This window comes from Zeus faber (assembly GCF_960531495.2).
Source record: "Zeus faber genome assembly, chromosome: 3".
Classification (NCBI taxonomy): Eukaryota; Metazoa; Chordata; class Actinopteri; order Zeiformes; family Zeidae; genus Zeus; species Zeus faber.
The window spans coordinates 33,858,109-33,881,729 of NC_137190.1; the positions used below are offsets into that span (position 1 = coordinate 33,858,109).

Genomic DNA, 23,621 nt, shown 5'->3' on the forward strand with positions numbered 1-23,621 from the left:
GCGTGTGCGTGTGTGTGTGTGCAGTCTGTAAACTACCACAGCTGCATCAATCTGGGGGGCATGAGAATTTTTCTTTTTTTCATAAGCAGCAAAGAAATGTGGTAGTATATACATGTATATATATATATATATATATATATATATAGACGTGTATTTAGTTATCGTCCTCATGGAAGAACACCGGAACCGTTTATCTCTGAGCTCGATCTTCTGCTTTCCTAAATCCTGCCCCTGTGGCTTACAGGTGGACATTACTCTTCGTCGTGATGGGAGGAGTCGGGGCTCGACTCCTCCTCCTCCTCCTCCTCCACCATGGTGGTGGGCAGTGTGTCACGGCGTGTGAAGGCCGCCGCCAGCGTCACGCTCAGGCGCGGCTTGACGGGCGCCATCTCCGACAGCCCGATGTTGTTGCCACGCGCCACCAGTGTGGTCTTGTCCATGATCTCGGTGCTGTGCTTGGACACCACAGCGTCTAGGAAGTCGTACTTATGCGACAACTTGCCGCTCTCAAACAGGTATTTGGCCAGGTAGGAGACGCCTACGTTTCCCAGGAAGGAGGCCACCATGGAGACGGTCTTGAAGGGGAATTTCTGCACCACCACCTCCTCCACCTCGCCGGTCATGTGGTGAATCCGCTGCTCGGTGGTCCAGCCTGGGTAATAGATGAAGGGCGGCAGCTGCAGGTAGGGCTCGCCGCCGCCAATGCGCAGCACCATGCCAAAAGCGTAGGCGGCCACCGAGCCATAGGTGTTTGTGCCTTTGACGAAGAGCACGCTCAGCAGCTGCGGGAAGATCACCACGTACACCAGGTCCGAGCTCAGGTACCACAGGCCGTAAACCGTCCCTGTCACCAGGGCCATCACCGTGGCCAGACCCCCAAAGACGAAGATGGTGATGCGCATCACCCACACGATCTCGCGGTCGGACGCCTATAGGAAATGAGAGACGAGGGTGGGGGGGGGTCAGGTGGGGTTATGAGGGACCTGCTATGTAACCGTTTGGAGTCTTTCATGGATCATTCATCTAAATCAACTGTCTTGATGTTGCACACTAGAGACAGTAAATGTCAAGTGACCACTGACCGACTGTCGGAAAGCCAGCTGATAGATGTTCCTGGCGAACATGGAGCTAGCTGAGAGGATGGAGGAGTCGGCCGATGACATCACGGCTGCAGACACCGCACCCAGGCCGAAGAAGGACACGAACGGTGGACAGAGATGCTGCAGCACAATGGGGAGAATCATATCCGCCTCGTCCTTCTCTTTGGGGGGAATGGCGCCATAGCTCGTCTGATTCCAGTCTGGTGGGTTGCAGAGACAGAAGTGATGATCGCAATTTGGCTCATTTCAAAATAATAAATCCTTATGAAGGCCATTTTTTAAAACACTTAAGTGAATTACATCATGCTAGTTCAAAATGTAAATTGTTCTTTAACTACCAAAATGTCCTGTGGAGACAATGCTTTGCAGTCACACAAAAAAAACCCAATGAAATCCAAAATCTTGTGAATTAAGTAATATGTCGACCGTTTTAATGTGGCAACGACTGTATGATGCTAAAATGTACCCGGGCAGACAAGTGTGTATACACTGACTCTGCACATACTTTGATGCCTAAAAAGTTGAAGATCAAACCTGTAATTTGGTCCCTTGTCTCTCTGTGATGCAAAATTTACACAAGTGCCGATGCTTATTAAATGGAAAGCTGAATGAGGTGAAACAGCTGCTATTTACCAGGTTCCCTCAGATCTAAGGGCACTGCAGACCCACCCTGAGGTGCCCCTGAAACACACGCACGCACGCACACACACACACAACCACACAATACCAGACACACACACACACACACACACACACACACACACACACACACACACACACACACCCTTTACTCACCTCCAGCCCCCAAAATTCCGGTGCCTGTGTAGTGATGTGTGTGCGGTTGTGTGCATATGTGATGATTGTGTGTGTGTGTGTGTGTGTGTGTGTGTGTGTGTGTGTGTGTGTGTGTGTGTGTTAATCAAAGTGCACATATTCATGTACATGAGGGTGTGTTAATGTGCCTTTGTGTGTCTGAGCATACATACTTATTATGTGTGCATTTTTTTGTGTGTGTTTGCGTGTGAAATGTACTGTATACAGTATGTATGTGTTTGTGGGTTTATGTCTGCTTGTGTGTGTGTGGGTGTGTGTGTATGTGTGTGTGTGTGTGTGTGTGTGTGTGTGTGTGTGTGTGTGTGTGTGTGTAACCTGTGGAGGCTCCTATGGCTCCAATGAGGACGGAGGGCACGGCCATCACCAGGCAGCCCAACGCAGCTAGGAAGGACAGCACTTGGGCGTAGGTGGCGGACGACGCTGACAACACCCTCTGGAAGTACACTTGCCACGGTATGCCCCCCAACATCTGGAAGGACACACACACACAACTTTTTAAGGGACATTTAAAGAAGTTCTGCAAATTAGCATCAAACATACTGTAACTAACTAATTGTAAGTAGTGCTTCCAAAGTCTGCATCATGCAAATTTGAGACTCTTTGTTAGACCCCCAACCCCACCCCCAATCTCTAACCCTAACTAGAGACAAGCCATCCCCTTTCCTCTAAGTCCCATTATTTTTGGCTGCTGATGTTTGATGCCAGCAGTTGTAAAGTGTAAAGTGTCAAACATTAAAGTTTTGCCATGAACCCTTTCGACCTTAGTTGAACATAACCTTCTCTTGGATTTTTTAGTTTGTGGTAGCTCAGTATTTTAGGGCTCTATATCTTGTTTGGGAGCTCTTTATATTCTGGAGGGTTAGCAACATTTTCTACAAACAAGAAGAATGACCAAGAGTGGATTTTTTTTTCCTTTAAATCCACTGTCATGGAAACTGGGGAAGGTTAAGAAAATATTGGCCTCCCCACATCCCAAAAATACAAAAATAACAAGTTGTGGTTCACGTACGACCCCTAGGTATTCCCCTTCCTACAGTTTAAATATCTGCTTGTCTAAGTTGAAAATAAATCAAATTTATCATATTCATATCAACCAGTACCAGAAGACAGAAGTTGTCTATCCAAACCCAGGTGTCATTTTTGTTGATGCTGCCTCTCCATGGTTCCTGATACACCTGCTTCACCGCCGTTATGGTGATGTCGGACACCGCCGGGTTGGTCAGAGCAAACGGAACACTGATCCACTGTTGAAAGACAGAAACATAAGGCAATGTAATGTAAGATTTCTGACAGACGACAATTAGATGTACTTTTAAATTATCTTTATTTATTTTTCATTATTTGAGGTTGGCGTCTGGGCTCTACTGCTCATCACTCCCGGTGAGCTGTACAGCAAACATAGGCATACGTAGTCAGCTAGAAAAGTAGGAGGGATGAGCTTGAATCCCCCTATTGGATAGAAGAGTATGAGCCCAATAGATGGATGCAGGGGAGGTGGGGGGAGCGCAGAAAGCAAGCAGGCAGGTCAAGAGGAATTGGCTACTTAAAATAGGCCCGCCAGGGAGTGGAAATGTGTGGCGCGGTCATGTTGTCTGACAGAACTCTGTGTCATTGAATGGTTCAATGTAATATATGAATTAATGGTTCAGTGGCGCAATACTGTCACCTTACCGTATACTTACTGCCACATTGCCTATATTAGTCATTAGTCACTAGTCACACATAGTGCTACTAGTTGGCACAGTGCTACTACATGTTTTTGTGTAGATAGATGTGTATATATACTGTATATCAGTATGTTTTCTATCTCATTTTACTGTATCTCTTTCTTGACTGCACTGTTTTTGCTGTTGCAAAGCCTGAATTTCCCTCCAGGGATTAATAAAGTGTGACCAGCCTTACTTTACGACTATCCCAGGAAAAAAACAATGTCTTTAAGGTTTTATTTTATTGTATCTATTACGTGGCATTATAACATACGATATTAAATTATGATAATATTCTTATGAAGCATTTTCAACTATTCATTTTACTTTTTGGATTTTGTAGTACCTGCCACGTGCCCTCCTTAATCGCACCATAGTGTTTGTCACTGCCCTTGCCTTCCACAACCACCTTGTGTGATCCAATACTTTTATTGTATTGTTGAGTGCATTTCCTGAAGTGTTTTGGCAAAGGAATGACTTGAAGTGAATGGGCAACATCTGGCACCGATTGTTCCCACGCGCCTCAGAGTGGGAACTCCATTTTACATTTGGCAGGTGCCAGAATGAATAGAAATTCTGTGCTCTGCGGTAACTTTGATTTCTAAATTCTATCAGAGGTGGTTTGAGTGTAAGAGTTAAGGGTGCATAAAATATTGAATTGCTATTTAATTCAAAAGACTGAAGGGGCATTGAAATCTCTTTCTTAAAATGTGTCATTTTCAGCTCTTTAATCAGTATTGCCCAAGCTTTTTTCTCCCACAGCACAGTTTTTACATTGAAATTATACCATGGCACACCACTTACTCTTTAAACCACTAACAATGTCACAAACATGCATGATTCGTTTGTAGCGAACAAATCTTTTAATGACTCAGGAGGCGTGAGTCACCCTGGTAAAAGAATGGGCAAGTGAGTCGACTCACCCCGACTGAATCAAATGAAGGGTCGAGAGTAGAAAATTGAACAAATCTATTTACTGAGTGACAGTTCTACTGAGTAAGAACCGAATCTCAAAAAAACAGTCAAACCTATCACCACGAAAAGTTCTCACTGTCAGAGTGACACTTGCTCTGCTGGAGTTGCTATTCCGTCTGGAACTGAGGAATTAGTACAGACTTGTAATTTTGACCTTGCAACACAAGACTTAATTTCCATTCTTAAGAGAAATGTAAAAAATGTTTGCGGCACACCCGGCGAGCCTTCACAGCACACTAGTGTGCCGTGGCACAGCGGTCACCTCAAGACGACCTTGTCTGCTGTCAAGCAACCTACCAGGCCAATGAAGATGCAGAAGAGCTGAACCACGTCGGTATAGGCTACAGAGTACAGCCCCCCCACCAGGGTGTAAAAGATGGCAATGAGTGCCGAGATGACCACCGACATCTTGATGTTCATGTCGACAATCACGCTAAGGGTCGCCCCTGAATGCAGAAATTACAAATGACTTATGTCACAGATCTCTCACACACACACACTCTCATCTTATTGTTTACACTTGTGTTATATGTAGTACAAACTTACCAAGGGCAGATAAAATGGCTGCGGACCAGAAGATCTCCCCCATGAGAGCGGGAATGAAGAGCAGTCCCCCCATGCGCTTGCCATACAGTTGTTGGAAGGGGTCCAACATGGTGACGTAGCCTCTGGAACGCATTGGCTTGGCGAAAAAAAGACCACCTAATGCAAGTGGAGGGGGGGACAAGAGTCATTCAGGCCATGCGTCATTAATGACGCATGGCCACAGTGTCCACAGCATTCTGCATTTACGATTTATCCACTAATTCTTCATCAAGATGGATAAGTGCGCCCCTCACCCACAACCAGACTCAGGGCGTATCCAAACGGAGCCTGCGCCCAAGCCAAGCCGAACTCCGGCAGGTAGACATACTCAGCCGTGCCGTTGATGTACCCTCCTCCAACCCAGGTCGCTGATAACACATGAATAAGTAATTAAACACATACATCAATTCTTAGTCAACTCCACCTGCTAGGTGGAGTTGACTTCCAAAAATAGGAAATGTTTCTTACTTGACTTTTGTTAATTTTTGTATTGGCTAATTTAACAGCTCAATAAAAAAATGGCTTTCAAGTTTGCAGAATTTAAGACAAATCATCAATCAAATCAACAAATCAATATAAATATTGCAGGAAAATATCGCAGTTGAGTTGGTACATGGCAGAGGCAGAAATTAGGTATTAGGTAGAAATAGCGCAGGTAATGAACCACTGTAGATGCTTCTCTAAATGTATCAAGCGCAGCAGGTAAAGACGGTGAAGACAAGTATTAGGTTTAGCAGTAGACTTAGGGTTTTGTGACACATTGTTTAACAAATGAATACTGTTTTGGGCAGAAATGGCCGGTTCTATAACGTCAAAAAGTAATTATGTAACTGACTATCATTATAAACTTGACCAGATATTTCAGTTTTTTTTGTCCACCCGAGACAGGTTTACCCTGATATTACGCCACTCGTTATTCATCACAAAGCACGCAATATTCACTAATTATTCATCAAACTGACCATGAGGGTCATAATGCGCTTTTTGGGGGGGTTTTTTGCATGTTTTCATTATCTTAGACATGTATTGTTTGTCCTGCATTTGATGAGGGCCAGATTTGGCACAAAAATATTCACTATGACGAGCTCCCCAGTGACATCGACATGATGAAAAATGTAACTCACATCAAAACAGTCATGTGAATATTTAAATTGAATTTGTTTTTAATATTGAATATATAAAGCACCCATTTTGGGTTGTCCAGAATAATCCTCTCCACCGAATGGGTCTGAACAGTTCAAAGGCAGATGATTGATGTGTGACCTGATATGTTTCCATTCCATCAGCATCGCCTCTCAAACGGTGTATTTTCTTCTTCTTCATCAGAGGATGATTCATTGTACAACCAATTATGCTCAACATTGTCCTCAGTTTCCAGACACTTCCTCCTCTATTTTAATGTCATTATCACTACCGAAGGTGAGAGCGAGGACTTCATTGAATGTTCCGCTCATGTTCCTTCTTCTGACAATTGTTTCTGAGTGACTGAGGGAGTAAATGGTGAGTGGGACCTTTTTATGTCAGTGTGTTGCCCCTCTCAGACAGCAACAGAGTCAATTCCCACAACGTAGATCTGCACCTGTCTCATGTTATATCGATTAGCCATTGGTAAACTTTTTGAAGATCAAATGTATTTAGTACCTTTAGTTCAAATAAAAGGGGGTGGTCGTTATGTTTGTGGTTACAGCAGTGTGTACACATGAGTGTGTGTGTGTGTGAGAGACAGAGAGACTCTTATTTATACTAGCTGCTATACACTGATCAGCCACAGCATTAAAAGCACTGACAGGTGAAGGGAATAACATTGCTCATCTCGTTCCAGTGGCACCTGTCAAGGGGCTGGATGTATTAGGCAACAAGTGAACAGTCAGTTCTTGAAGTTGATGTGTTGGAAGCCGGAAAAAATGGGAAAGCGTAAGGACCTGAGTGACTTTGACAAGGGCCAAATTGTGATGGCTGGACAACTAGGTAAGAGCATCTTCAAAACGGCAGGTCTTGTGGGGTGTTCCTGGTATGCAGAGGGTAGTACCTACCAAAAGTGGTCCAATGAAGGACAACCGGAGAACCGGCAACAAGGTCATGGGCGCCCATGGGCTCATTGATGCGCGTGTCTGATCAAGAATCTGTGGGTTGCGCTGGAACAACAAGCCCGATCCATGGAGACCCCACCTCGCAACTTACAGGACTTAAAGGATCTGCTGCTAATGTCTTGGTGCCAGATACCACAGGACACATTCAGAGGTCTTGTGGAGTCCATGCCTCGACGGGTCAGAGCTGTTTTGGCGGCACGAGAGAGCGCTGCGCAATATTAATAGTTATTAGTGATGGTTTTAATGTTGTTGCTGATCGGTGTAGTTCATTAAGACCAATTCTCCTTTGTGGTCAAAACTGGCCGAAGCATCAAAATGGGGTGTAGGGTGCTAATAGATATATCAAAAACATCAAGATGTCAATGTTCTTCTGTATAGAAGTTCATGACAACCTGATGATAAACACCTACTGTACATCTGGATCAAATCTGTCCCAGATAGTACAAGGATTAATGACTTTTGAAGCCTACAATGTTGGAAACGGAATTTCAAGCATTTCATGATTTTTTCAAAGGAACACAAACACTGTTTTTTCGTGAGATTGGCGGGAAAAATATTGGCATGGATGGTCACCTGTCATGGTGAATCCCCCCACGAACAGCCCGATGTCGCGGCCCCCGACCATGATGGTCTCGCTGCGGTCGGTGCCCTCCGCCTGGCCGGAGTTCTTGTTCTTCCACGCCGCCCAGATGCCCACGAACAGGATGATCAGGTAGAAAAACGCGATGGCCACAAGCCCCTCCACGTGGATTGTCATAGTCGGTCCTTTGGCCGCCGGGCCCGCACTGCTCTGCCGCTACAGACTGGATGGCATGGAGAGCTACTGGGTGCGCACAGACGGATGGATGGATGGGGCGCAAGTCTTCATCTTTATAGTGTCTACATCCCTTCATAGTCCAAATGTCTGATCACAATGACCTGACACTGATGAGTGTTTAATTTATGATAAAACTATCACCACTCCACCAGATGGGTTGTTTTTTCACTCGTGCAATTTTATGGATTCCACCCAGTGTGGATGCGCGTAAAAGTCCGCACTGAAGACGCACCGATATATCGGTCAGTTTCAAATAAGAAATCACAACTTGCTGCGAATGGAATTCTGGAAAACATGTTGCCACCTTGATATCAGCCATGGGAGCTACAGTAAGATTGATGCGAAAATTAGTGATCTTAATTTATGGTCATCTTTATAGAGTTTCCATCGCGTCATGGTCTTGATGACTGATCACAATGAAATGACACCGATGGAAACTTAACTTAAAATAAAACTTTAATCACACCATCAGAACCATGCCATTTTACGCATTACGGCCCATTTGTATGTGCGTAAAAGTCTATTTTACGCACAGAAGACGCACTATAGATGTATTGTCCATTTGGAAACAATAACTTGATGCAATTAATATCCTGGAAAACACGTCCTCACTTTAATAACGACTGTGGGCGCTATGGTAATATGAATATTACATTAAAATGAATATAAAAAAAAGCTCTGAGGTAAGCTCACTTACCTCAGTTGCTCCTACAAATGTCCCACACTGTACTTGCCACTCCTGGTGAAGACTGTCAGAGCCCGTTACTGTTGAAGACTAGGAGAGACTGGGATCCTCTGGTGATGAAGAACCAAATAAGCTTGGCGAGAGGAGTCCCATGTGACTCCCGGGGGCGGGGCTTAGAAGAGCCCCACCGCGTCATAATCATCCCTTTAAAAACGGGTATCATGCATGGAAGCACGTCATCAAGTGATACAGCTGTACATTGAGCGTCTGAGTTATTTTTCTTACTGCACTTAAAAAATGTTGATCTTGAAATTGACGTGGAAAATGAGATTGCAATCTATTATGCGCCCCCCAGACTATTCAAACTATAAAAAAGACAAAAAACAAAGAAAAGCCAACAAAAAAAACCCAAAAAAACTCACATATCACAACATCCTTCATTACAGTAATTGAATCTTTTCCAAGTTGCCACTTACTTTCCCCCCATCTGGGTATCAATGAGCTGTATCTGTTTAATGGCCTCCGCTGCCTGGAGCCTCTTTAATTTATTCCAGTCAAACTGACAGACAACCAATTAGGAGGCCCATGTGTCAAAAGAGAAAAATTTAATGATGCACCGGAGCTTCAGGAGGGGCTATGGATATTAATTTCAAAACTCTAGTGTATAGGTACAATACGCAGAAGTGGGGAAATGTGATTTTGTCAAAAAAATATATAAATAAATGATTTATTTTAATACCAGTTACTAAATGCACAGGATTTAGGTCCTGTTCGGAACTATTTGCTCAGCAATAATATTATTATATGGATATGAATTGGTGCGATGTAGTGTATATCATGTAAATGGAACTATATCACTGCAGTTCATCTGTATAAAGATAGATCTTATCAAACACGTCACAGGATACTGGAGATTTTGTTTGCTTTAAAAACATTTTTAGGGTTGGGGTTAACTGACATCTTTCTTTTTAAATGTAGAAAATAACTCAAAAAAAGAATGTTTTTTGAAAGCAACCAAAAAAATCAAAGGCTGCACAATTAATTAATTTGAATTTAATAACATTAAAGTCTAACCAACATCTTACCAATATATTGGTGTTATAATGCAGATTTCTTTTAAGCTATAGGATAGACAAATTCAACTTATAGGAGCCTTTATGTTGTTACTCCAATACATTTTGAAGCATTAATACTTTCAATTCCACAAGTACTGTTTTTTATTTTTTTTTTTACTAAAATAATTCCCAAAGCAAGGTTTACTACGAGCTTAACCAGTGACTCAAGAAATCAAGGTTGCAATACTTACATTTTTGATACTTAAATGCATTCAATATCAGTGGTTTTAATACAGTTACTTGAGTAGAATGTTGAATGGAAGACTTTTTGTAGTACTATTTGCTCATGGGGTTTCTATGTAAGTCCTGCATCCTAAAAGTGTAGGCTGCAAGGACTTACATCACCAACGCTAAAACTAAAATCAATGTTAAACCGTATTTTCGGTTGCAGGCACTAACATCAATCAATTAATTCCAAAGTATTCTCATTTCACATTCCAGACCTTTGGTAAGGTGCTAGAACAACTTCTAATTGAATCGGCAGCAGATGGTCGGCTCTCCTGGAGGACCTCGGCTGAATTCCAGCCAGCTAGTGTGTTTGTTGCTGTTTTTTTGGCTTGGGGCACATTCAAAACTGTCCATCCATCAAGGAAACACATTTCTAAATAACAAGCGCCACAATGACTTGTTGGGCGACGTGTAATTGAGGGAAGCAGGTCAACATTACTTGAATCTATGTGATGTTCATTAGAGATAACCAGATAAACACAGCGCGGGCAGGGGCCTAACAAGCAGCTGTTGCTGGCAGCACATGGGACACTCGAGCAGGAAAATAAAATACTGCACAGGAAAAATGCAATCGAGTAAAGCTCAGATTTTCCAACCTTTATTGACTTGACATAGAACAAAATAGATACAATATGTACAGTTTAGGGATATCAGCTGGCTGCACTAGATATATCACCGTGCCCATTCACGACTGACTTGACGCACTATTAGCTAATGATGAATTAGATCTCATCTGATAAATGTGTCTAACGGAGCACTCAATTATTAGTAACGACAGATTTGAGAGGGTGTAAAATGTCACAACCAAATAAAGAATAAATAAAATCATGACAGGATCTACGGTCTTTGTGTAGAAAATAACCGTCAGCGTAAGATTTTCATTAAATCTCGTAGTCATGAGCACACTAATAATGTACTGAATTACAAAACTCCATTACTTATATTTTACAAGATGACGCTATCTAACCTATCATAACGTAATAGTTGCGTGAAAAGACATTCTTAAATGTGATAATATATTTGCGAGAATATTTTCAGTAGCTGCACTGGAATCGCTGAGTACAGATGTCGGTCGTTTTCAATGGCAAATAGCATCCCCTAAAGGAAGCCATAGGAAAGGAAAGAAAAAAAAAAAAACACACACACACACACGGGAGGAGTCCTTGTCATGACATGTGTCCGTCTGCTCCAGGCTTGTTCACCTTGCCCAATCTCTACAATAAACTGGTAATTTTCAACCCCATCGCCTATGCCTCTGTGTCGGAGGACCCTGGAAACACCACTCGGGTGGCATTTGGCAGGCGGCTCTGCTGCAACCACGCCACCGGCATTTATTTGACAACCGGTTTATATACATATATTCATATATTTATACAAACACACATACTGTATACATATATATAGCGCACGCACGCACACCACATGCACACACACACACACACACACACACACACACACACACACACACACACACACACACACACACACACACACACACACACACACACACACACACACACACACACACACACACACACTCACACACACTCACACACACACACACACACACACACACTCTTTGATTTGCCAGGTTTTTGGGTTCCATTTTTAAATTTTCCAATTACAGAACTAGGACATGACTACATGGCTTTACGGTTTCTGGAGGTTTCCATAATATATCGGTTAAAATTCTTATTTTCTCCCCTCTACTTTTAAATGCTACTGAATGTTCATCATAAATCACCCATCTCAAATTGATGAAAACAAAATAACCTAAACCTATACTACCTGACTTTTAATCACCAATCGAAAATGTTACGAGAAACCAACCATTGGAGAAGAAAAAAGTTAAACACATTGAAGTTCAATTATTTCCCCAGAAACATAAGAGCCCTTCACTGTGGGGCACATGCCCTAAACGAAAATACAATTAAATAAAAATTCTCTCAAAAGCACACAACACAGTACACACCTACAGCTGATTTTTACACATTTAGGTTTAGTGATGGGATAGATACAAATCGGAAAAATCCACCTCTAATAAATTTGTACAGATGTCAAAGGGTAATGACCAATTCAGTTTGGTTGGTTGGTTTCAATTTTAGAGTTGGTTGGGTTGAGTTATATATGGACAGGAGGCTTTTATGACATTTTCAAAGAGCATTTATTTCTCACCGTGTAGTTACGGATGTACTGTCTGTACTGTCTTCCACAGCAAATAACAATAGTAGTTTGCTGTAAATCCCCTTTCTGAGGTCATACAGTCATTAAAAACCAATTTATGGCAGCTGTCTTGAAAGTTTCCTGAATGTTGAAATTTAGAAAAATTCTATATCTATACCGTCTCGTTCTCCTCACTGTTTGTGTCCACTGTACTCCCAAAGCAGACATGGTGGTCCAATGGCTCCATTTCCAAACGTCAACTTTTAAATGTCTTTGTAATGATTAGTAAGCTAAGGGGGTGACGGCAGAAGTGAATGTCTGCGGACCGCACAGGCTTGGTTCATTCCCCCGCTACTGCAGAGCACTGAAGTTTAACTTTTGAATCCTTTTTTTCCCCCCACCACATCAACCAAATAAGGTATTGGTTCCAACAGGAGAGAAATTTTATGGCCATGTTTTACCACATTCGTTAGGTTTGGTGCAGTGTAGCCATTTCTGAAATGTGACGTTGAACGCTGACTCTAATTAAATATGAGACAGACACCGTACTAGCATTTGTTTTCTGGAAAACTAACATTTCTAGCAGTTTGGTTGTCCATTTTAACAGCTTCCGCTGACCGCTGTATCGCTGAAGAAGAATTGGTGTCAGATCTCATCGTTGGCATTTTCTCCCCAGTGTTGCTTCACATGGTCCTCATGTTCTGATCGTTCTGATTTGATCTGCAAAATGTGTTCATCATTCATCATCATAGACATACATACCGTTCAACAAATACAAAATGTCGCTGACAAATTTAACGGACAGGTTCGCTATGATAGTCCTGATTTTAAAAAGTCGGTTCTCGCCATTTATAACTGATCACAACCTCATCCCACGCTTTACTATTGAAAAACTTACCACTCTGCTGCAGCTTCTCACTGTGCTTAAGCACAGTCCAATGAAGCAAATGTTAAATCTCCTTTTCGAAAAGGGAAAACCTGCATTATAGTCACGTCTTGGTGCTTTTTATTTCATTATATTATTTTTTTTTAATCACATTTTACTTTAAACTACGTTTCGCAAGTGTCGCAGTACATCCAGAGCATAACATTGGCTACAGTAGGTTGCCAGTGGGAAGCGACCCAACTTCCTGTTTCTAGTATAGTTATTAGTAGTTTCCATACCTACTGTACCTTCACACACATATCACTGGATATAATTGGTTATAAATATTTCAATTATGAGGCATTTTAAGAAAAGCCAAGATAGAAGCTGGTCAAAAACCTTTTGGAAGTCCATCCATTTTATTATCCATCCATGGAAGCTTACTTTGTGGTATGATGTTAGGTTATGATGTGAGTTAGCATCTAAAGTGTTGTAGGTAGTGTTGGCGTGAGGGATGCCACGTTTTCTCTGGAATATCGCACTTAACGGCTTAGATAAAAACCGTGGATTGATATGAAAGTTGTTTTCTTATATTTATTCATTGCATGGGAGCTGTTTGGTTGTTGTAGCGGGGAAGCAGATGGAGATGGATGGCTACCGACATGAATTACAGTTTTCAGAGTTCCCATGAACGCAGTATCACTTCCTGCTCTTTAGCACTTTCAACCGGAGAGCCGTGTCCGCGCCTTCTAACGTAATACAAACGAATCAAATTAAATGTGTGACCAACAAGTGCAATGAGGTAGTTCCAGCACTTTATCAGTGTAATCTATGAAACACCTACAATAAGGGAAGGTAGGTAGGAAAGGGTCTATAAAAGGGTAAGGGCTAAGAAAAAACTAACAGTAGTTTGTTGATATAATGTCCTGCTACGCCACAGAAACAACACACGATACTTACTGTGAAATTTGATCTACGGAAAGATGTTAAATGAAACAAAGCCATAAATAAAAGAATAGTACTGCACAGTACAGTGATGAAGTGGACTTAGCTGATCACTTTCAGAATCACATTCTACATCTTTCTGCAATTATATACAAAACAAAGTTTATTTTTCAAGCAAAAAAAACAAACAAGTAACAAATGACCCATTACAGACGGGTTACTAACTCAAGGTCGTACCTTGCAGCCAGTCCACCCCCTCTTGTAAACCTTCACCTTTCAGAGCATCGCTGGCACTGAAACACATCAACAGGTTGCATTCAGAACTGTGCTTTACAGCTGTAAACTAAATATCCTTAATTTCGTGATCAAGGCAAAAAACAACAAAAAAAATACATTATTATTTAGAATAGAATGTCGAATGTAGAAATATAAGAAATATAGACCACTGGGATAAACTTCAAGGGTTTCACGATTTTCTTTTTTACACTATTGACGATAATAAGGTAAAAAAAAAAAAAAAGTAATAGTAATGATTACAAATGCATCTAAGGTAATACTACTAATCCATCCAAATTCAAGGGGGATTTCAAACCACAATTAGAAATTGCTCAATAAATGCAATGTGAATTAGCTGCATTTCCATCAGTTGGGTTGAGGCAAATTAACCATCTACTCAAATATGTATGTTCCGCTGTTCAATGCTTATAACTGTTCAATGCTTATAAATGGATCTTCTATAATACTTTTATCACTATTTTAGTGTCCTAATAATGAACGGAATGAGACAATTCAATTGGTAATCACAATTATTTGTGCAACCAATAACCATCAACTATAATGGTATGATAATGGTGCTGTCAGGTAATCGTGACCGCACTATTCGTGATCAGTTTGTGTGATTATCCTTATTGAATTTTTTTATGGCACGGTAATCTCATACAACAATATGATATCCTGAGAACCCTGATAAACAGTAATCTCATGCTTGATAACATCTGCAAGCAGCAAGATGTCCGCAAATAGAGCTACAGTAATAAGGCTGTATGTGTGTGTCTGTTAGTTTTTGTACCAGATGTGCCTGTGTGTGCCTGTGTGTGTGCCTGTTTTTGTGTGTGTGTGTGTGTGTGTGTGTGCTTGTGTGTGTGTGTGTGTGTGTACCAGATGTGCCATGGTTTGTCTTTGATGTTCTCCAGACACAGGAGCTGGGAGACCTTGACTGAAGACAGAGCGTCCCTCACATCCATCTTGTTGGCAAAGAACAGGATAGGGACCCTTCGGTGTTTAATGTCTGCAGTATGAGCCGTAGGGACGATACAGACATGTTTTTAGAGTGTTTTACCTCAACTGACCAGTACCAACATAAATAACAGTTCAGAATAATAATAAAATCATTCTAAACTTCAGACATATCCTCTGAAGTATTAGTTTATAGAATCAGCTAGTTCATAACTTTCCCTATTTCTACCTGTTATAATGACATGATTCCCTTCGGTGAGATAGCAAGGTAGGTGATTAGAGACTGTAATAAATGTAAGTTAAATTTAGATAAATATGAAGACAAATGTCAATTAAAAAAAAAAAAAAGAAATGACACTGATACAGAAGCACTGGACTCATTTTAAAATAAACACATAAAATGTTTACGTTTATGTTGAAAACGTATGTAGCATAAAATGTCACAAGACCTTGTCGTGGTAATTCAGACTTACTTCAAGTGAGGCGCTAAACTCACGTCTGAGCTCCACAAATAACCTTGGGTCTCTAAAACTAAGACTTCTACTTCTTTTTAAGTGTACTGCTACCTTAACTCAAAGCGTAACATGACCCTCCTCGTTATGTGAGCATAGTTTATAAGAACAAAGCATGCGAATATTGGTAATATGAAGAAAGCATCAATTATTGCATTTTTCTATCACAATCTTATTAAGGTTAATGATGCGCAGCTGGTTCTGTCAGACAACTTGACAGCGCCACACGATTCCATGCCCTTATTTTGCTGGCCATATTTTAGCCACCAATCCCTCCTTCCCTACCTACTTTGCTGCTTTTGAGCCCATCACTCCTATACTGTATTTCTAGCTCATTAGGCATGCCTACATTTGCTGTGCACCACGCCGGGAATGATGAGCAGTAGAGCCCAGATGCCAAGCTCAAACAATGCCTGCACATCATTTCAAAGTAAATCTCAGAGTTGTCTGTAAGAATTACATTTACTGCCTAATATTTGTCAAAATGACAAATGAGGACACTTTCAAGACTTTTTAAAAGGACCGGATCCATATCTTTACAAGGTAAAAAACCAGGAGCACGAGAGACGTCACGGCATGATTTCAGGACACGATTCCAGCAGCACACTGCATGAAACTGACCTGGGTGGTTTAGAAGCGTGTCCAGCTCTTCTTTGGCCACGACCATCCTCAGTTTGTCCGCACTGTCAATCACAAATATGATGGCTTGGCCTTCCCTGGTGAATATGGGGGAGATAGGAAAAAATGAAACCAAACAAAAGAAATATATCTAGAACCTAGCTGTGTGCACACCGTGAGAAGGGAATAGTATCCTTCATTGACTCAGTGGTGTTGTGAACTTAAAACCTTTTCACGTGACCTGTACTTGCTCCCCATTTATGGTCTAATATATTTGAGAGGGAGAGTTATGGTCTGGTATCATATTACAATTTTGGTATAATAATAATAATAATTATTATTATTATTATTATTATTATTATAAGACAGAAATACATGGGGTCCAGCTTAGTCGTGTTAGATACAAATTAATATAAGATAAGATAAAGGTACTTTATTAATCCCCAAAGGGAAATTCCAGTGTTGCAGCAGCAATGACAAAACACACATAATATACAAAAACACACGTTGTTTTGAACAACGTGTGTTTTACTACTTTTGAAAGAACAAAATAAAAAAATAAAATAGAAATAATAATAGAAATAAATAAAATAGAACCTAACTTAGTGAAAGGTAAAGCTTGAAGTGGAAATTAAATAAATAATTAAGTAAAAATGTGCCTTGTGCATTGCCATTCAGAGGAGAAGTTTTCTCTCCTGGCACAGAGGGGGGTCATTGTAAGTGGCTATTGCGGTGGGCAGGAAATTACAGTTCTCTGAGTTCCGGTAAAACACACCATCACTATCACTACACCAATTACAAATTGTCGCGTTCCCATGGAATGTAGCATCGGTTTGTGTTATTGCTCGTCTTTACATCAGCATTACTCCTAAAGCCAGTGACAATTTTCCAAGTTTTCATTGAATGCAGCATGGGCTGACAATGACGATGAGTCCTGGTGACACGCAGAATTACTACTACAAGCCGATACACTTGTTGCGTGTTATGACTTCATGCTAAAAATAGAAGGTTTGCTCGCTACTACCTGTAGTACACAGAGTCCTGTCTCACAGCGTCTCTGTGAAAGGGAAGCACTCTGTGTGGAAGTTCCCGTGAAACAGTTCCATTCAAACGGACTGAACACTGCATGTCCCAAATAGACGTTTCATCAACTTTTTAAAATTTTGGGACTAAAATAAAACAGACACGATTCGGACCTGTTGCTCTGGAGCTACAAACTAACTCCATGTGTGAGGACACAAACACTTAATGTGTTTTTGGACAGTTTTCTACTCCTACAGTTTTTGTGGATTTACCTCTGGACCAATCAACGTGCACTTTTGTCACTGCATGTTGCTCTTCTGGCGTTCAGTTTAAATATCCCTGAAGAACAGTGTTTTAAGAATTACGATTGTTCCTGCATGACGCAGTGTGGACACAAAAGAAAAGGTTGGTTCCTCCAATGGTTCTTAGAACTTCCTGCAGTGCAAAAACAGCAGCTGGAGGCAAATGAGTTCCCAGAGACGACGCTTGGACTTATATAACTTTGGATGATGATGTCACAAAGCGGCCCGCTCCTGAAACTAATGAAAGTACAACAGTTTTTCAGTCGTTTCTGCTCCAAATGTTGATCAATATTGGTCAAACTCGACCGACAAGACGTCTGAAACGTCCCAGTTCTAACGAGACCTCAACCATGTCTGTGTGTACTGCCGTTGTCCTGTTTCAGATACTTTTTAGCCCTTGGGCTGGACCCCTTACGATAATCAGTGTAATTTTGGTTTTTGTTTATTTAAGAAGAGTATTTTAGCACATTATTGGACCTAATAGGTCTAATATCTGACAACTTATCTGTGTATCCCTAATATTTAAAATACAGTTCAATGTGATGAGCCTCAGTTTGAATCTTTGCATCACATTTGTAAGATACATATAATATCATTTTGTAAAATCTCCTATGATTAAGGTGACATTTCGCCATATTGGAATAAATCCTTAAATGAACAACATCCACAAAAAGTAACCCAGAGTTTTTAAGTGCAGTTTGTGCCGGACTCACTTGTAGTAGTGTTCCCATAGGTTCCGATATCTGCCCTGGCCCGACATGTCAAAAACTGTGAAAGAGAGACTGGTAGAAAGAGAAAATAAGCATCATGTGAAAGAGAGGAAAAGGGCAATTGAGCGAATGCTGCGTTTCATTTCACATCCAGAGGATTGTTAAAATCAACATTTGAAAAAAAAAAAAAGCTACCTAGATGTCTTGAACTTCTCTATGCTGAAGCCAATGGTGGGGACAATGTCTTGTGTCTGGGCCTGTGAGACACACAAAAAGCTGTCTTATATTTAGACATTGGAAGCAATTTTAAATGACTTGCATGTAATGGCTAGTAACCTCTGAGTGAACAGCTGGACCTACATTTGACGGTTTGAGCTGGTTGATGATGGTGGTTTTCCCGCTGTTGTCCAGCCCCAGACATAGCACATTGATCTCCTTCTTCTTCAGCCCTAGCCATCCTGCTAGCTTGTCGAACAGCCCCATGGGTCAGCCTGTATAGGCTGAGCTCACTGGATATGGTAAATGGTATGCATGTATGAGTATGAGTATAATAATAATAATAATAATAATAATAATAATAATAACCTTTATTTGTAGAGCACCTTTCAGACACGTCACTTGTAACTGAAAGAGCTTCACATTAAAAAAACATCAGATAGTAAGCATAAAAGCAAAATGCATTTACAAAGTAGAATAAAATAATTTGAATAAATTAAAAACAGGGTAATAATAAGCTAATAAAAGTAGATATACAAAATTGCATTCAATAAGTATAAGCTGGTATAGTTCAAGTGTATATCTGTGTATATCTATCTAAGTATATCTGTCTATAGTCTGGTGAGATAGTATAGTCGTGAAAATAATAATATTGGATTATAGTAATGACAACAATACAACAGATAATAGTACTACTGGCCATAATAGCAATAATATATATATATATATATATATAGCTGCAGAAAGCTGCTACCTGGCGACTACCAGGGTAGTCGGCCCTTCGTTAAAAGTTCAATGGATGATTGTGCTTTGGTGCTGTGTTCCGTTCTTTGTTTGTATACGTTGATATCTCTGGAATGTCTATAAATTCTGCCAGTGGTGTTATTGGGTTTTTATTTTGACCTCAGTAGCGTATATGTTTATGATGTTTAATCCGCTGCGCTTTGATAAATCCAATTGTCTTCTGGTAATACTTTTAACTTCATTTTTTCAAACATAATAAAGGTTAGTAGTAATAAAATAATGCCTGTTACTTTGTAACTTTGTATGGTTAAGAGTTTGTATCTTATATTCCTTAAGTTAAAGTTACAATCGTGCCTATATCTGCAGACTGTGCAGATTATTTACTTTGCCACACATGGATAATCGCGATCAGACGAAATACAAGGGCAAATTGCACTCAGCTGCAGGTCTGATCGGCGAGCAGGCTGACTGGAACCAACAACAGCGCCTGCTGGAGCCGACAACAAACCACGGAGAGCCAGGTGTCCTGGCTATCTCCCCCGGTATACTTTTTGAGTGCAGAAGATCACTCATAATGGCCTGGTAGACTGCAGTGCTATCACGAGATCGGTGTACTTTGTCAACTCGCGAATACACACAAGAATTTATATGTTTGTTCGTGGTGGCGCCATCTTGGTGAGGTAGTGATTGTTGATCACAAACTCCATCCACAACACTGAACCGATCTGGATAAAACTCCAACGGCGCCATGTTGGAACTTGCTGGAATACACATCTTATTTAGATTGTCTGAGAGTTCATCTGATCCATGAAAGCCCTTGAAAGTCTGACGTCAGTCACATCTGCACGTGCCGCCATCAAGGTGAGGACCCGCTTGTTGACCAATCACTAGACTGCAATGCGTCATAATGTCATATGCGAACGCGCACGCATTATGGCAATGATAAAATATATATATATATATATGTATATATATATATTTTTTTTTTTTTTTTTTCTTTTTTACGAAATTATTCCAAAATAATGGACCGATCTGGATCAAACTTGGACGACGGTATGTCGGGGCCGCCCCAAATACACATTTGACTCATCTTGTCTGTGAGTGCGTCCATGAGATCCATCGCTACTGACGTCAGTTTTTCAATTAAATAGCAATAGGGCTCCCGCCCTTTCGGGGCCGGACCCCTATTAATATGTGTACCTATTTATTTCATTTAAACCTGAATAAACGCATTAACTTATACAGTCACGGACCACGACCCTGGATCCCTTCACTGTCAACGACAAATCAATTCAATTGAGACGGTTGTCTAAAGCCTTGGTGCGTTTAAAACCCACTATCCCGGCGTTATGCTATTTCCATCAAAACGTAAAACTCGGAAATCCCGACTCCGACTTAAAAAATGCGCTCCGTCGTTCGGGAAGACGTGGACGTCCGCAGTATCAGTGGTCTTCGTTCGGCGCGCTTGTGCATTCTAACAGCTACAAAACGCTTGTAATGTCAACCTGACATTAAAACTGCAGAACAGTCTGGATCGATCGATCGGGGCGCCGTGTCGTTGTGACGTCATGTGGGCCATCTCGGTGAACTCGAAATTCAGACTCTGAACTCTGACCCTGAACGAGCGGCTTTCTTTTGCAGCTGTCCAACGTAGAAGTTGCCTTTACCGAGCTCCGACTTTACAGGGAACGCAGCATTAATCCTGCCTTATTCAAACAGAGATCGGCGCTAGTTGCGCTAACGCTAATGCTAACCCTGTCCGTGCAAGATGTCCTCCGTCGCAGGACCGGGCACCAACACGCCCGCAACCTAACCCACGTGTTTGCAATGAATCCACAAATGCCTACGTGTTGATGTTTCGGCAGAACGAGCGAGGCGCGTTGTACCGCAGCAGCTCGCACTGCTAATCGCCGTTAGCTTGCTAGCCCGCAATGCTATCGCCAAACAACACAGATGGTTCACCGCGATTTTTTTTTTCCTTACCTCAGATAGATCAACACGACACCGCTCACGACCTCCTGTCAGCAGCCTCTTCGACACGGGACAACACAAAAAAAACATTCATTCGTCCGGCTTCAGTCCCTGCAGCCCGGGCTTAGGATATTTACACCGCGTCGCTTAGCAACAGCGCGGGGGGGGGGCGGGTGCGCTCCCTTGACTCAATTGTGCCACCTACAGGCCAACTGGTGTACTGCGTGCCGTTGGGTCAAACTACAAATACAAAAGCCTGTCCCAGATTATACAACTAGGTTTATTTATGGTACTACATCTGCATATCATTAGTACAGCTCTTTTTGCATTTTCTTTCCAGTAGATGGCTTGCATCGACTGTTTCCACACTTGATTGTGACTATATACCGGTACTCCTCGTTTAACGACCGTTCCGACTTACGACCGGCTCTCTGACCAGTCGGCATTGCTGCGCACAATACCACGTCGTGCGCGGTCTTAGCGTCAATCATCTCATCTCATCACCGTTCTCAGTCTGTCTCGTTTCCGCAGTCTGTCAGTATTCACTACACTAGTGTTCACAATGGCCACGCCCCCTTACCGTGAAATAACACAGGTCCTCGCTTATCGACCAATTTGCTTAACGACCTGGTCCTAGGAACGGAACTTGGTCGTTAAGTGAGGAGTGCCTGTATTCTATAATGCTTTGTTTAAAATAATACTTAATTCAACTCAAAAGTTGTCCAGGTTGACCCACTTGGACATGTATTTAGTAACAAACTGCAAATTTAACTCATTTTTCCCCATCCACAAGGGATGATGAATGAATTCATTTATTCATGGTACCACGCCCACATATTATATATATATATATTAAAAAACGTTTAAACTGTTATTAAAAACTGACATCTGTTGTTGAGTTCCATATCTTACTGTCCAACGGCTTATACTGAGTAACAAACTGCGGAATTGAACATATTTTTCACCATCCTTATGGATTTTTTTTAATAAATAGACATCGTGCATTTTATATGCCTATACCACATAATGCCGTAATGTAGGTTACTTTTTTTGTTCGTTTTTTTTAACTTGCTCTGCCCACTGCTGTACTGTTGTGTGGCCTTTGCGATGGAATTTTAACTACTAAAAAAAAACTAGGCACACAACTACATCAAAACACTCATTCTAGAGAGAGAAAGAACATACATTTCATGTTTGATGATGGACGGCTCCACCGCCTCTCCTTTGCGCTTGGCCCTGCGGGAGCGTAAAATTCACATACTGTGTCGCCTTCCCTGAGCACATGTTTGACAAATCCACCTGTTGAGTCTTCATGTCCAGAAAACGTGTGCGAGTCACTTGAGTGACGGCTCAAGTGGATATTGAACCAATCTGCTTTGTTGTTGTGGGACGTGTTGAAACGCATCTTTGAAGAGAAAGTCACATCAAAAGATGTGCAACTACTACTATACGACATTAGTTGCCAAACAGGTACCAACGGAAACTCTCTCTGCGTCCGGAATGTCATACTACGTACCACATGAGTATGTGAGTATAAAGATCTATGGCTTCTTGGACTTCATACGTCATCGTCATATAGCCTTTGACAGTGACTTTGACTTAAGATTTGAAACCATTGAAGGTGTCTCCCCCAAACACAATGCATTGTGGGACATATTTGTCAGCATAGTATGCAGCGTTTGGATACTACAATATTTCACCGGTACTTTTCACATACTATTTGATCATACTATGGTTTCTCACATACTAAACCAGTGTTTTTCAACCACTGTGCCGCGGCACTGGCATTCCAAAAACATTCTTCAAATACCACTTTAAAAAAAAGAAGATTTTGCTTTTGTGTTGCAAGATCAAAACTCCAAGGCTGAACTAATTTATTGAAGTCATCAGTTCCAGCCAGAATAGCAACTCTGTGTTCATCAGAACTAGTTTCACTCTGAAAGTGACGGCTGTTCGTAGCACTGAAATTATTTTGAAGTTTGACTCTTTTTCTGAGATTCGGTTCTTGACAAATCACTCTGTAACTCACTCACTCTCGATTTTCCAACTCTTTGTTCATTTGATTCAGTTGATTGAGGGAAGACTAGAGGGAGGACTTCCAGTGAACGATGAACAAGTTTATTATTGTCAATTTTGAGTCAAAGATTCACTCACTCGCCCACTCTTTTTCTGGAGTGGCTC

At 41.4% G+C, this 23,621-nt stretch overlaps 2 protein-coding genes across 2 annotated transcripts; both read right to left on the reverse strand.

Annotated features, from left to right (window-relative positions):
- Positions 1-251: 251 nt before the first annotated feature.
- LOC307228419 (high-affinity choline transporter 1-like) lies at positions 252-8,047 on the reverse strand (the record flags this gene model as incomplete). Its single annotated transcript, XM_079998068.1, has 8 exons — positions 252-929; positions 1,083-1,300; positions 2,250-2,403; positions 3,035-3,178; positions 4,913-5,061; positions 5,162-5,317; positions 5,455-5,568; positions 7,864-8,047. 8 exons carry the CDS (start codon positions 8,045-8,047, stop codon positions 252-254), a joined length of 1,797 nt encoding a protein of 598 aa, XP_079854194.1.
- Positions 8,048-11,685: 3,638 nt separating this feature from the next.
- arl6 (ARF like GTPase 6) lies at positions 11,686-21,578 on the reverse strand. The gene is made up of 8 exons (XM_079997943.1): positions 21,453-21,578; positions 18,870-19,018; positions 18,705-18,766; positions 18,513-18,581; positions 16,478-16,572; positions 15,267-15,396; positions 14,346-14,401; positions 11,686-13,018 (listed from the first exon to the last, which is right to left on the reverse strand). Exons 2-8 carry the CDS (start codon positions 18,990-18,992, stop codon positions 12,993-12,995), a joined length of 561 nt encoding a protein of 186 aa, XP_079854069.1. The 5' UTR covers positions 18,993-19,018; positions 21,453-21,578; the 3' UTR covers positions 11,686-12,992.
- Positions 21,579-23,621: the final 2,043 nt, after the last annotated feature.

Bases quoted from the DNA above. Each gene is read 5' to 3' on its own strand.
- arl6 (XM_079997943.1), bottom strand. From the start codon at position 18,992: ATGGGGCTGTTCGACAAGCTAGCAGGATGGCTAGGGCTGAAGAAGAAG. The intron at 18,582-18,704 runs GTAGCTTTTTTT...TCTTTCTACCAG, and splicing joins GAGAAGTTCAAGACATCTAG to TCTCTCTTTCACAGTTTTTG. The intron at 15,397-16,477 runs GTCAGTTTCATG...CTCATACTGCAG, and splicing joins CACGCTTCTAAACCACCCAG to ACATTAAACACCGAAGGGTC.